The sequence below is a fragment of the Antechinus flavipes genome, chromosome 3 (genome assembly GCF_016432865.1).
Source record: "Antechinus flavipes isolate AdamAnt ecotype Samford, QLD, Australia chromosome 3, AdamAnt_v2, whole genome shotgun sequence".
NCBI classification, from domain to species: Eukaryota; Metazoa; Chordata; class Mammalia; order Dasyuromorphia; family Dasyuridae; genus Antechinus; species Antechinus flavipes.
The window spans coordinates 154885869-154901005 of record NC_067400.1 but is presented as its reverse complement, the minus strand read 5'-3'; the positions used below and the strand labels follow the sequence as shown (position 1 = coordinate 154901005).

Below are 15137 nucleotides of genomic sequence, written 5' to 3'. Positions count from 1 at the left end.
CCATGCTTTATTGAGACTCATCAGAGCCCAGACTTTATTCTCTTTTATATGTTAAACTTTGCAAAACTGATCTATTGTTGTCTGAGACCAGATCTGAACTCAGATCTTCCTGATTCCAAGACTGTTTTCTACCACATTGGCTTGCTGCCCTAATTAATAGTTTTAAAAAAGATACATAAATATGATATGGGAAGTATTCCGTATTCCTGTTAAAATTAACTTCCTCTTTAATGAGATCAATAAAGTTTAAAGGCATATCCCACAGATGCTCAGTATGCTCAATTTTCTGGGACAGCACTACATCCAGAAAGAAAAAAACAAAACACTGAAAGTCCTAAATTTAATAATAGGAAAATTAAGCTAGAAACTGATGCTATGAAAGTTGAAAGTAATGTAATATGGTGGTCAATCTGCTGACAAAAAGAAAGGTTTGTCTCATCAGCTACTAGTGATTTTTAGAGAAGTACGTTGGACATCAAAATCAGTAAGTAGGGAAGAAGAAATGTGTAAAAGAGAGAGAAAGCTGACATGAAAGAAAATGTGAACAATAAAGTGAAAAGAGTAGCCAGGAACAGAAGCAGCCACAGAAATTATAGAAAGCAATGATGATGGCAATGAAAGGCAGTCTTCCAATTAAATCATTACCTCACAAAGTCATTACAGACTTTCAGATACTTGAAAATAGTTCTTTGTCTCCTTTCAGTCTTCTTCAGGCTATTTGTACTCAGTTCCTTCAATTTGTTTTTCTATGGCATAATTTCTAGACACATCCTCTATCTGCCACATAACTATGATAAAAATACTAACTAAAAAAGTTCACATACCTAGGAATATCCAACGCAGGAGCAAACAGCCAAGTAAACTTTAGTATTTCCTGAGAATACTGTTTCCTCATCAATGGCACACTGACCTTTAGTAACATAAAGACCCTTTTAAAACACAAAAAAGCAGAGCCAGCTACTTAGCCTAAGAACAAATAGTCATACCTTAATAACTCAAAAAAACCCACTCTTTTTTCCACAAAGTACAGTAATTTATGTTCATGTATCATTAAGAAACAGCCAAATTATGCCTAAGATAAATATATATTTCACAATTTTATTTAACATTTAAGAGATTAAAGCTTATATATATAATAATTATACTTGACTGGGACATAGATAGAAATTACTTTTAAAGTCAGATTTTCTAATCTAAGTTATCCTTAGAGGTTATAGAGCATAATGAAAAGTAAACAAGTTGACTTATAGAAGACCTGGAATTGGGTCCCAGTTCTCATGCTGTGCTACTATAGGCAAAATACCTAATTGTTCTGTGTCCTGTTCTTTATCTCCAAATGAGGATAACATACTAGCTGTGAGGGGAAAAAAAAAACTTTGTAAAGTGTTAAATAAACCTGAACTCAATATATTCAAAATTGGAACTCATTTTCTCCTTATCTCCCAAAAAACAATCTCTCCTCCCCACAATTTTCCTTATTTCTTTTTTTAGGAGACCAAGATCCTTTCACTAACACAATCCCTAAGTTTAGGAGTTATCTTCATCTTATCACCCCCACCACCCATATCTAATTATCTGACAAAAGTTGTTAATTCTACTTCTACAGCCTCTCTCACAACTTTTATAGTTTATTAGTCTACAACTCAAGAGGAGGTTCTCAATCTTCTCTCAAATCATTGTAAGAATCATCATTGGCCTTCCTTCTTTTGGTCTCTCCTCTCTCCAATCCATCTTCCACTTAGCTTACAAGATTATCTTTCTATTCTAGTACAGGTCTAGCCATTCATTGTTCAAGGATTTCCACGGGTTCCATATTGCTTCTAGAATAAAGTAGAAATTCCTCTAATTCACGCCTTTGGACGGACTGGTTGCTATTGTCTTGATTTCTCTCTCTGTTCACCTGAGTCTCTTGATATCTCTTCCTTTACTCAAATCTAAGTTTAATTACTCCATTCTACAAAAGTCATTTCCTTCAGTTTTAGTGCTCTTCACCTCCCTCAAAAAAAAAGAATTTTATATTTACTTTGCATACATTTTGTGTTATTCCTCTGTGTCTGTGTCATCCATCTTCCCAGTGCAATATAAGCTATTTGAAAATTACCTGCTTTTGTATTCCTAGAATTTAAACATAGTTGTCTAGTACCTAGTAGGCACTTAATTTGATGCCTGACATGTAGTTTGACATGTAAAACCATTAAAAATCAGTTTCTAGCCTATCTTTCCATTCTTATTTCACAATTCCATCCTTCTTACACTCTAAACTTCAGCCATCATTACCTAAATCCTATATTCCATGAAGTTGTACAAGCTATCCATACTTGGAATGCCCTTCCTTCTGACTCCTAACTCTCAGAATCCTGAGCTTCCTTCAAGACTTAGTGAAGGTGATTCTTCCTTCTTGTGAGAATTCTTTCCTGATCCTGTGAGTTGTTAGTGTTCTCTCCTTCCCCCAAATTATCCTTTCTTTATCACTGTTGACATGATATATCTTCAGAAGTATTCTGGTAAATATTTAACAATTGGCACGTGCACACACATACACACACACACACACACACACACACACACACATACACACTCTCTCTCTCTCTCGTTTTATCTAGATTATTAATATTTTCTCCATCACTTTTTTAGATCACAACAATAAATAAAATAATAAAGCAAGTCCCAATTTGTAGTAGTCTCCCAATTTCCAATGTGTACAGGCTCATATTGAAAATAGAACAATCAGTTCGGTTCTGCAGACATATATTGTATCTAGGATATACTATAATATATTTAACATGTATAAGACTGTTTGCCATCTAGGGGAGGGGGCAGAGGGAGGGAAGGGAAAAGTTGGAACAGAAGTGAGTGCAAGGAATAATGTTGTTAAAAAAATTATCCAGGCATATGTTCTATCAATAAAAAGTTATAATTTTAAAAATAGTTAAAAAAAAAAGAAAAGAAAAGACTAGAACAGTCAGCTAGATAGTTCTAGGATGAATTCTGCACACTCCTGAATCCTTTAAAAGTTCTTCAAAAACAAGAGCTATTTATAGTTGTGTTCTGTTTATTCTTAGTGGCTAGCCCAGTGCCTTGAATGCTGCTTAACAAATGCTTGTTGAGTTGTATGCAACTGTTTTTACTAAGTTCAATATAAAGCAAAAAGCTTTATATATATACATATATATATATTTCAATGTTCTGCACGCAAAACATGTAGAAAGAGAGGAAAAGGAAAAAAAAAACAACTGAGTTTGGGTTTTTTAAGGCATTTACATTACCAGTTAGATAGGAATTTGGATATAGGAATAGCTAATATTTCCTTCTATTTGAAAAGAAATAGTCTGAGATCCAGACTAATTTAATCTATTTTATTGATTCCATAAAGCAAACAGGATGTCATAGAACCAGTATTTTCAGAGGTCAAATGTGCCTTTCTCAAGTATCTAAAACTGAACAAAAATGACAACCACTTGCCCTAGGATGTTTCTTATCAGAATTTCACAGTGCATTCCTCCTCTGAATTTCAGGGCCAATCCTCGGAACTTTAATTTTGACAATGTGGGAAATGCTATGCTGGCATTGTTTGAAGTTCTCTCCTTGAAAGGCTGGGTGGAAGTAAGGGATGTTATTATTCATCGTGTGGGGCCGGTAAGCAAGCACATCGAATCCTTTGAACGCTTCAAGAGCTGCTTTCATTTGCTTTGATGAATCACCATATTTTCCATTTATGCAGATCCATGGAATCTATATTCATGTTTTTGTATTCCTGGGTTGCATGATTGGACTGACCCTCTTTGTTGGAGTAGTCATTGCTAATTTCAATGAAAACAAGGTAAGAATTCTTCATTTGAATACCAACGAATAACACATTCATTGCTAGCCCTTTACTTTGAAGTATTTTATTATGCACACACTATGAGAGCATATTAAACAATAATGTAACTAGTGTAAATAATCTCTATGACTCTTTTACAAATTGCCTCGTTGCTGTCTTTCAGCCACATTACTTACAAATACAATTTTCACTAAATTTACACTCTGGGTAGCAGAGTGTTGTTTGATTCCCTGACAACTGACAGTCTATCTTCTATTGTTCAAACTGAAAGGGAGGTGAAAAAGAGTTATTAAAATTCTGAGGCTGAAATGAATTCAGTGATTGCATGCAATGTTGCTTTCATAAAATATGAATTGGATGCTGTTATGGATCAAAATGGTGCAATCAAAATTCAGGGTGTTGGGGGAAGACAAGATAGAATTTTCCTCTTCTGGGTAAAGTTGGTTGATCATATTCTGGCTTCCTAATTTACAAAGTATGAAGGGAAGGTTCCCAATTTTTGGCAAACTTTATATGGAGTGAGTGTTCAATTCATAATAATTCCATAGTTTCAGTTCAAGTTTACAAATATTGAAAAAACAACAAGACTGTAATGAATAAATAAATAAGTATAAATGGATAAGACTCGTGTGAAACACATAAATGTATAGAAGAGTGAGTGCTAGATTTGGAGTCAAAAGAAATCCCACTTCAGATAGCTACTATTTGTATGATCTTAGGCAAGTTGCTTAAACTTATAGAACTTTATCTTCCTCTTGAGCAAAATAGGGTTCATAACATGCAAGCTATCAGTCTTAGAGGAGTGCTGTAAGAAGATTGCTTTGCAAAAGGATAAATACTGAACCTGTGATTTCAGTGATTTCAACTTCTAGATGAAAAAAATCCCTTCTACCAATGCAGATTGTCACCTTCTTTGCAATTTAGAATCTCAGAAGTTGGATACAGCATGGAAAGTTTAAGTAACTTGCCTAAATTTATAAAACTACTTGTCAGAGGATAGTATATGACCCTTTCCAGTTCATTCTGGCTCTAAGATCAGTTCTATATCTATCAATGTAAAGAACATTAACTTATCGAAACAGTATTTATGCATAATTTTCTCTGTTGTGAGAATGCTTGGGTTTTTCCAATTCATCAATACTGAAGAGTACAAACAAAGAGTACCATAGTCTCACACATGGGCCCTCTAATTTATCCTAGTCTGGAACCATTCTCATCAATGATTACCATCCCTGATAATCTGACCAACTTCACTTTTACTTACCTTTTTTTTCTTTTCAGTATTCATAAACACAGATTATTGAAATCCATATCCACTCTCCCAGGAACAGTAGGCTAAGAGCCCTGAGCTCAATCCCAAATGGACAGGTCCTGAAGAAACTCCCATGTAATAAAAAAAAAAAATTTTTTTTAAAGGAAGAAGGTGGATTTGAGTACTACAAGAAAGGAATTCCTGAGATCAGACAAAATCAGATAAAAATGAAATTTTCAACTGTGAAACCACAGAAAATTTCACACTGTAATAATTATTATATATGTCAAGTTAAGGCAAGTGGCCAGAATCAGATCAGCAGTGACAGAAGCATCCTTCCTAATGGTTCTGATTAGCCAGAATGATTGCCTTCCACTTCAACAACAGCTAATGAGAATATATTCCACATGCGTTGTCTCAGCATTCATTCTTTGGCTGCAAGCTTAAGTTGTTATACTTTCTCAGACCCTGCATGCTTGACAGATGGTTCTTTGAACTGTGACTGCATGATGGACATGGCTTTCATCCAGTACTTGTAGGGATTCTTACTTCCTCACATTTGTCTTTCCTACCCTTGCTCACATGCTCTTGAAAAATAATAGAAGAAATAATGCAATGGAACTGATCATGTCCACTAAAAATTAATGCTATCTAAATTTTAAATGGGCTTTCACTGCCATAAGGCAATCCCTTTACTCCTCCTTCACTGATTCTTTCAAATTCATGACAGCTTACATGTTTGCTTACAAACTCCATCCTTAAAACCCTCACTTTATCCTACTATTCCCTCCCACTACTGACCTAAATCTTATTCCTCTTTCTCATCTAAACTTCTAGGGAGGGAGGGGAAATGTCCTATAGTCATTGCTTCTATTTTTGTTCTCATTCTTGATGCAGCTCCTTGAGATCTGGTTTATGATCTTAATACTTTTTTTTTTTTTTTGGCTGAGGCAATCAGGGATAAGTGACTTACCCAGGGTCATACAGTCAGGAAGTGTTAAGTGTCTGAGATCAGATTTGAACTCAGGTCCTCTTGACTTCAGGTCTGGTGCTCTTCCACTGCACCACCTAGCTGCCCCAATGATCTTAATACTTAACTGAAATTATTCTCTGCAAAGTTACCTGGGACCTAATTGCAACCAATAACCTTTTCTCAATCTTGATCTTTCTTGATTGCACAACATTTAACATGGTTAGCTATCCCCTGAATCTGGATATTCCTTCTTTTTTGATTTTTAAGAGATTGCTCTTATGGTTACCTTCACAACTGAATGGTTAGTCCTTCTTAATCATATTTACTCGATCATTATCCAACTCCCATTCCCAAACTGTGAGTGAGATTCAGTTCTGCGCAATCTTGTCTTTTCTTCATTCTCTTTCTGTCAGCTTCATCAGTTCCTGTAGGTTCGATTATCATCTCTTTGCCTATTTACAGATCTGTTTTTAAATCCTAGTCTTTTCCATGTATTACCATCTTCCAAGTGGACATTTTCAACAGAGGATCTGGTAGATTAACTCAAATTCAACCTCTCCAGAAAAGGATGCATGATCTTTGCACCAAATCCATCATCCTTTCAAACTCTGTTTTTTGAGGAATTCACTTCCTAATAATTTTTCAGATTCTTTTTAAATTTTCAATTTCAAATCCTCTCCTTCTTCCTCTCCTCTCTTATTCATTAAGAAGGCAAGAAACACAGGAACAGTTAGTTAGGTGCCATAGTGGATAGAGCACTGGTCCTAGAATCAGGAGCATAAGAATTCAAATATGACCTCAGACAGTTGACACTTATTAGCTATGTGATCTTAGGGGGGTGACTTAACCCTGATTGCCTCACAAAAAAAGACAAGAAATACGATACATATTTTATAGATGTATATCTGTATATATACAAATATGTATAGTCATGCAAAACAGTTTTGTTATAAGGAGCAAAAATTTTAAAAAGAACAATAGAGGAAAAAATGTGCTTCAGTCTGCACTTACAGTCCATCAGTTCTATTGGGATTCTCAATCTTTCTTTTACTTCTAAAGAAGGATTTTTACATTTAATTATATAATATGGAGGATAATTCACTCTAACATGGAAAGATGCCAATGCAACATGTTATCAAGCAAAGTGGGATGATCATTTCTAGAAAGTTCAAATTAATTAGTTGACAGATGTCATTCTGAAATAGTTCAATTACAATTCCATCTGACGACAAGGGGAAAAACCAGATGAGATCTCTTTAAGCTTTGTGATTTACTATTACTTTTGTATAATCAAATTCAATCTATTTAATTTTTCTGTCTTTAAGCTTTGCATATAATCTCCTTTTGGTTTAAAATATTAACTCATTTGCTCATTCTCATTCCTCCCATTCTCTTTGCATACATAAATTTAGTGATCCAATTATGACAGAAAATTTCTGCTACAAATGGATTTTTTCTATGAAATGAAAGAATCTCAAAATTTAAGTTTCTTTCTTTGTTCTTTGTCCATCTGAAATATAAACAAGTGATTATTCAGCTTCATTTAAAAACTTCTAGAGATCATGAAATTTTTAAAAGCATTTGTGATTTCCTATATCTAGGGTGGAATATGCATGTATATATGACTTCGTAGATAAGCCTTAAAGAATTCTCTGAAGCACACAAAGTTAATTTGCCCAGAATCACAGGATAGAGATTCATCCTATAATTTTGCTGAAATGTTGTATGTAGAAACTAAATCCACCAATGAAGATATGTAATTTGAGTTTTTAGAGAGTTGTCCAAAGAATTAAGAGGCCAAGTGTCTTGCTAGGGATGCACAGAGAGAAACCTAGAAGTCAGATCATTCCTGGTGTGAAAACTATCTCTTGATCTACTACATGATGCTTTCTTTTATAAATATTACTTGAAAAGAAATGGAATTTGAACTGAATTTTGACAGAAACTAAGAATTTTCTGAGGCCAGCATAAGAAGAAAATATATTCCAGCTTGTACAAAACACAGAAACAAAAGATAGATTCTCATGTGTGAACAATGGTAATTACATTAGCTGGACCATAGTGAATATGATGGGAAACAACAGATAGATAAATGGAAGACTAGAGTCAGATTGGTCTTTCATTTAAGTGTCACATAAAGGAATTTGTATTTTAATCTAGAGGCAGGAAATTACCACTGGAGTTTTTTGCATGGTAGAAAGCATAACATGATCAGAAATATGCTTTAAGACAATGACTTTAGAAACTATATACAGTATGGTTTGAAGAAGGGTGACACTCAAAGGAAGGAGCCCAACTAGGAAGCTATAACAATATTTCAGATGAGAGGCTGTGAATGTTTGAATTAAGATAGTATCTGTGTTCATCAAGGGAGGAAACAAAAGCTCTATGAAGGCACAATGTTTTGTTTTTTTCCTGAATCTCCTAGGGTCAGCACATAGTTGGCATTTAAATATTTTTGAGTGATTAATTCCTAGTACACATGCATGTGCCAAAGGAAGAGATATTATTATTCACAGTATTGTTAAATATTTACTGAATGCATTCTGTGGAAAGATACTTGGCTAGGTACTGAGTGACACCTATGTACCTATGGTACAAAAATGAAGAAGTCTCAAGAGGATATGTGCATAGCTACAGACATAATATAATCAGAGTGTAAAATCCATGCATGAAATGCAAATGCATTTTTTGTTTTTCTTCCCAGGTTATTTTTACCTTCTGAATCCAATTCTCCCTGTACAACAAGAGAACTGTTCGGTTCTGCAAACATATATTGTATCTAGGATATACTGCAACATATCTTAACATATATAGGACTGCTTGCCATCTAGGGGAGGGAAAAAATCGGAACAGAAGCGAGTGCAAGGGATAATGTTGTAAAAAAAATTACCCTGGCATGGATTCTGTCAATATAAAGTTATTATAAAATAAAATAAAATATTAATACAAAAAAAGAAATGCAAATGCATGAAATGCAAAGAGTTTGTGAAAGCTGATAGAAATGGGTAGGATTCTATATGGGCAAGACTAGAGAATTAATGGAAGACTTTTTTAAAGATTAGATAAAACTTCCACCAATAGATCTGTGGTTATGATGACATTCTAGATATCAGTTGGCATGAGCAAAAGCATGTACATCAGAAAGATTAGCATTGAATAATAGGATATATACAAAAGGGATGTGAGATTAAATTGGAGAGTTAGGGTACAACCATGTTATGGGGCATCTTGTACTCCAGGCAAAGGAACTTAGCGTAGTTTTGTTTTTTCTCCATGTTACAAGGACCTTCCAAGGTTTGGGAATGGGTATAGTATGAGAATGGTATGATGAGAATGTTGCAGGAACTATACACCTGACTCCCATGAGTTATCTTAACAGTATTGGAATGAAATGTTCTTATATGATGCATTTATGCTGAGTCTCAGCAGAAAATGCTTCATTGCTGAATATAGATTTAGAGCTAGAAGGAACTCTATGGAGCCAACTATGGAGTTGGCAATCAAGTCTAACCCTTTTCTTTTGTATATGGGGAAACTGAGGCACAGAGAGATAAAATGACTTGAGTCACATGGCAGGTAATTGTAAGAAGTAAAATGATAGGCAAGTCTTCTTCACTCCTGGTCCAGCATTGAATGCCATGTTGCCTCTCCTGCACTATATTGCTCATTCAAAGCACCATGGCCCACATTGTTAACAGGATTTAAGAGACATGACAGACAAAGAACAAAGGAGTGACGTTAAATAAAAATGCATGTCTTAGGGAAAACAAAGCAATAAATAATTAATTTAATTACACACAAATATAGAGTTCTAACATTATCTGGACTGACTAGAGTCAGAATAAACTAATCTGAGAAGGCAGCATAGAGAAGAGATTTGAGCAGTGTTTTAAAAGAAAAAGTACAGTCATATCTGTAATTCCTGCTTAGAATGGCTGAAGTCAGTAGATTTCTTCAGCTCTGTGAAGAGCTAAGCCAATCAGGTACCCTCACTAATTTAGCATAAATATTTTGAGTATCCAGTAATGGTGGGGGTACTAACTTACCCAAGGAGGACAAATTGGAGCAAGGCAAAGTTTCTTTGCCAATCCAAATGAGATGAGCCAATGGGTGATTCCTGAGCTTCCAAATAGGGTGTGAATAAAAAGACCCAGGCTTTAAAAAATTAATAAATTTAAATTTATTCTTAAAGAACAAATAAAATGCTTGGAAGGATCATAAATCATAGCTGGAAAAGACCGTAGAGGGCATTGTGATCAACTTTTCATTTTTCATATAAAGAAACTGAGGCACAGAGAGATTGATTGATTTGCCCGTGGTAAGCAAATATCTAAGGCAAGGATTGAATTGAGGTGTTCCACTATGCCAGATATAACATTCTAAGTAGAGAGAAAAACATTGTGATGATTCAGAGATGGGAAGGAAAAGCAGGGCAGGAAGATTTCAGAGAAGAGAAGAGAATATTAGATCTATAGTCAGGTGCATGCTAAAAGCAATCAGCTCTGCTTTGCATCTTGATAAATTCTTCTTTGCAGCAAAAATATAAATCTCCTCTAGTCTACCCAGAAAGACTTCTCCCTTAAGTTTTAAAAATGAAAATATAAATTGTCAGATAAAATCTTCCCTAGTGGTAGATAAACAGGGTTCCTATATGTTCTCTCTTCTCAGTCAGGTAATCAATGCAAGAGGTATGAAATAGGAAGATAGGGAATAATGTGAGCATTGGGAGCAATGTTTTTTTTAAATGATTCAGAATTAGGCAGAACAGAAAAGAGAGTCCCTTATGTCTTTAAAAAAAAAAAAACACTTCTTCTTAAGAAAATTATGTCCTCTCTATTTAAAGTTTCTGAAATCAGTCTTTGTTAACTTGCTATTCAGTTTCTGGTTGGTGTGATACTAAGGATTGGTCACAAGGTGGCATTGTCAAGGAATTTAGTTCAAATCCTGATTTGTGACCCAGGCTTTCAGCCTCAGTTTCCACATCTGTAAAATTAGAGTATTTGATTCAATTGCCTCTAAGTTCCCTTTCATTTTTTATATCCAAATTCCTTTGATTTATGTATGTATGTATAAACACATATAATATGGATAATTATGAGTGAAGAGAAACAAATAGAGGGGGAAAGGAGGGAGAGAGATAGAGAGACAGAGTGAAAGATGGAGTTAAGGAGGGAGGGAGGAAGAAAGGGAAGAAGAAAGGAAGAGAAATACGGGTACTATCAGAGCTATTCAGTTGTTCATTTGTATTCAAATCTCCTTGACCCAATTTGAGATTTTCTCAGTAAATATACTGGAATGGTTTGCCTTTTCTTTCTCCAGTTCATTTTACAAATGAGGAAACTAAGGCAAAGAGGGTTAAGTGGCTTGCTTAGGGTCACAAAGATGGTCAATGTCTGGGCCCAGATTTGAATTCAGTAAGATGAGGATTCCTGACTCGGACTTCCTGGCAATCTATCCACTATACCACCTAGCCTTAAAACACTAAATAGGTATTGCCTCAGACAACCTAAGACCTGGGAAAAACCTTGACTTAAAAAGACCAAGGTCTTTCACTGTATCTGGAGTCATCTCCAGATGACTGGAGTTATTCTGACCTATGTCTTGGCATTGGACTCAAGTGAACCTGGAGAAGAGAATGAGGCTAATGACTCTGTACTGCTCTGCCTCACTTGCAAGTCAAGACATCACTCCCGATAGAGTTTAATAACTTTAAGAACCAAGGAAAAACAGCAGCCTGTGAATAGTGATAATAGCCCATTTGATATCCAGCTGGCCATTTCCAGCTGGGCAATGCTACTTCTGTCCTTCCTTTGTCTTCCCTCCCTCCTTTTTTCCTTCCTTTCTCCTCCTCTTTTGTCCATATGAGGAATCATTCTCTTATATGTGGGTGCTTTTCCCAAAGGAATATATTTTGATTTTTGAAATCTCACAAAATGTCATGGGATTTATGGGCAGATTTTCTTATCTGCTCTTTATTTATGTTATCATTGAAAAAATAGGACAGTTATTTATTTTGTCCCATATAATTTCATTTATTATTTCTTGAAATAGAGCTCTAAAAAAACAGACTTTGATAAAGCCCATTGGGTTTCAAATAGAGCAACTTGGCCATATCTTAAATCCAAATCAGTCTGGCTGTATTATTGATTAGTCCCAGTCCAAGCCTCACTTCATTATTGTTTTTGTTTGGAAGGCTCAGAGTGAATGTAAATAGCAATTGTTTCTATTCTGGTCGGAAACTCTGAGGGTCTTCCCCTCTCAGTTTGATTTTTTTTTTTTTTTGAGTAGGCAAATTCGACATCTTTTGCCTCACTTCTTACCTAATCTTCAGCCACTGAACAGATATTGCCTCAGGCAAACTGAGACCTGGGAAAAAAACCAAGATTTCTCACTGCATCTGGGGTTATCTCCAGTTGTCCAGAGTTATGTTTTACTACTGGACTCAAATATCCCCGGAGAAGAGAGCAAAATTGATGACTTTGTACAGCCTTGCCTCACTGAAATCCAGTTCACTTGCAAATCAAGACATCACAAACACATCAAAATTAGACAGATATATCTCTATTCTGTCCTGCCTAATTCTGAACCTCCCAACAAGTGACCTAGTATAGTGATCCTGGAATCAAATAGATTTAAATTCAGATTTAGCCTTAGATACTAGCCAGTTAATTGGCATCTATTAAGTACCTACTATGTGGTAAGCACTGTTGCTAAGTATATAATCCTGGATAATTCACTCAAAAAAACTTACCTAAGCTTCCTCTTTTGTAAAATTGAGATACTAATAGCACTTACCTCACAGATTTTATTGTAAAAATGTAATAATATTTACAAATTGTATTGCAAATCATAAGGCACGACTTAAATGTTAGCCACCACTATTGTTATTGTTATTATCATTAGTCTGTGTCTATAACTTATACTCATTGTTTCAATTTCTATAATTAAATTCAATATTCATGAATTAGTTATTAAAGACATGCCATGGGCAAGGCACTGTGCCGGACACTGGGAATACAAAAACAAAAACAAAAAATAACTTGTGTCTTCAAGGGATCTACATTATTTTTTCTTGTTGTTGTTTTCTTTTAATTTTAGTAGTATTTTATTTTTTCAAAAACATGTAAAATAGTTTTCAACATTCATTTTTGTAAAACTTTGTGTTCCAGATTTTTCTCCCTTCTTCCCTTACCTCTCCCCTCCAAGACAGCAAGCAATCCAATATAGGTTAAACATGTGCAATTCTTCTAAAATATTTCCATATTCATCATGCTACATAAGAGAAATCAAATCAAAAGGGGAAAAATATGAGAAAGAAAAAATACAAAATCAACAACAAAAAGATGAAAATACTATGCTTCAAACCACATTGAGTCTCCATAGTTTGTTCTCTGGCTGCAGATGGCACTTTCTATCATGAATGTACTGGAATTACCTTGAATTGCAATATGCCATTACATTCATATACCATAACTTATTCAACCATTCCTCAACTAATGGGCATCCACTCAATTTCTAGTTCCTTGCCATTACAAAAAGAATTACTACAAACATTTTACACATGTGAGTCCTTTTTCCTCTTTTATGATCTTTTTGGGGCATAGACCTAATAGAGATCAAAAGGGTATGCAGAGTTTTATAATACTTTGGGCATAGTTCCAAATTGCTCTACAGAATGGTTGGATCATTTTGTAGCTCCACCCATAATGCATTAGGGTCTCAGTTTTTCCATATCCCCTCCAACATTCATCATCCTTTCCTGTCATCTTAGGCAATCTTAGGGTATGAAGTGGTACTTCAGAATTGTCTTAATTTGAACTTCTCTAATCAATAGTGATTTAGAGCATTTTTTTCATATGACTAGAAATGGCTTTAATTTTTTCATCTGAAAATTGTCTGTTCACATCCTTTGACCATTTGTCAATTGGGGAAGGGTTGTATTTTTATAAATTTGAATCAGTTCTCTATATATTTTGGCAATGAGGAATTTATCAGAAATAATGGCTATAAAATTTTTTCCCCAACTTTCTGCTTCCCTTATAATCTTGACTGCATTGGATTTTTGTGCAAAACCTTTTTAATTTAATGTAATAAAAATTATTCCTTTTTGTATTTTATAATGTTCTCCAATTCTTCTTTGGCCATAAATTTCTCCCTTCTCCACAGATTTGAGAGGTAAATTATCCCTTGTTCTTCTAATTTGCTTATAGTAACACTCTTTATGTCAAAATCATGAACCTATTTTGACCTTATCTTGATATGTGTTAGCTATTAGTCAATGCCTAGTTTCTGCCATAATGTTTTCCAGTTTTAAGGCATCTACATTCTAAGGGATTATAGATATAAAGCTTAACGGAAACTCAGATGCCACATAATCCAAAAAGGGAAGATAATTTTATAAGTGAAGAAGATTAAATTACTTACCTAAGGTTTCAGGACCTTAAGGCAAGAATTCTTCCCTCAATGTCTCCTATGGCATGACTATTAACAACTATAATACAATTATGATTACTAGAATGAGGGAGTGGGGGCATACAAAGATCCAAAAACAAGGTTCTTTGAGAGAGGTGTAAGAACCAGAGGAGTAGGGAGGAATTAAGGAAGTCTACCTTAGAAGAGAATTTTTATCTTTATAAGGAAAAAGTAGTTAGCTAGATAAGGAAAAAATGAAATTGAATCTTGTTTCCCAGATGAATTTTTAGACATAGGAGATAGATTGTCGAATCAAGGGAAAAACAAATAATTCTTTTTGAAAATAGCATTCATGAAGGGGAGTGATAGAAAACAGGACCAAAAAAATAGGCCCTCTGTGGATTTTGCATTTTATTTTAGAAGCAATAGGGATTCACAGATGATTTTTGAATAGGGGAGTGACATGGTCAGATATGTATCTTATGAAGATTATTTTGGGAGCTGGGTAAAAGGTATATTGGAAAGTCAAGGATCTGGTAGCCAAAAAGAGCCAGTAGGAAGCTGTTAAAATGGTATGGGTGATCTGGGTTCACTGGAGAGAAAAGGATGCATATGAAAACATCCTGAAAGTAGAACCAGTAGGTCTTGGAAACATTACCTGTTGAGGGAAAGGG

The 15137-nt window shown here is 34.8% G+C and overlaps 1 protein-coding gene across 2 annotated transcripts in view; it reads left to right on the top strand.

The window, feature by feature from the left end:
* Positions 1–15137, top strand: part of NALCN (sodium leak channel, non-selective) — a 513455-nt gene that overhangs the window by 469103 nt on the left and 29215 nt on the right. For both annotated transcript variants that reach the window (XM_051984081.1, XM_051984080.1), the window contains exons 29-30: positions 3516–3636; positions 3722–3820. In XM_051984081.1, the coding sequence (XP_051840041.1) occupies positions 3516–3636; positions 3722–3820 (220 nt within the window). The remainder of the gene's footprint in view (positions 1–3515; positions 3637–3721; positions 3821–15137) is intronic.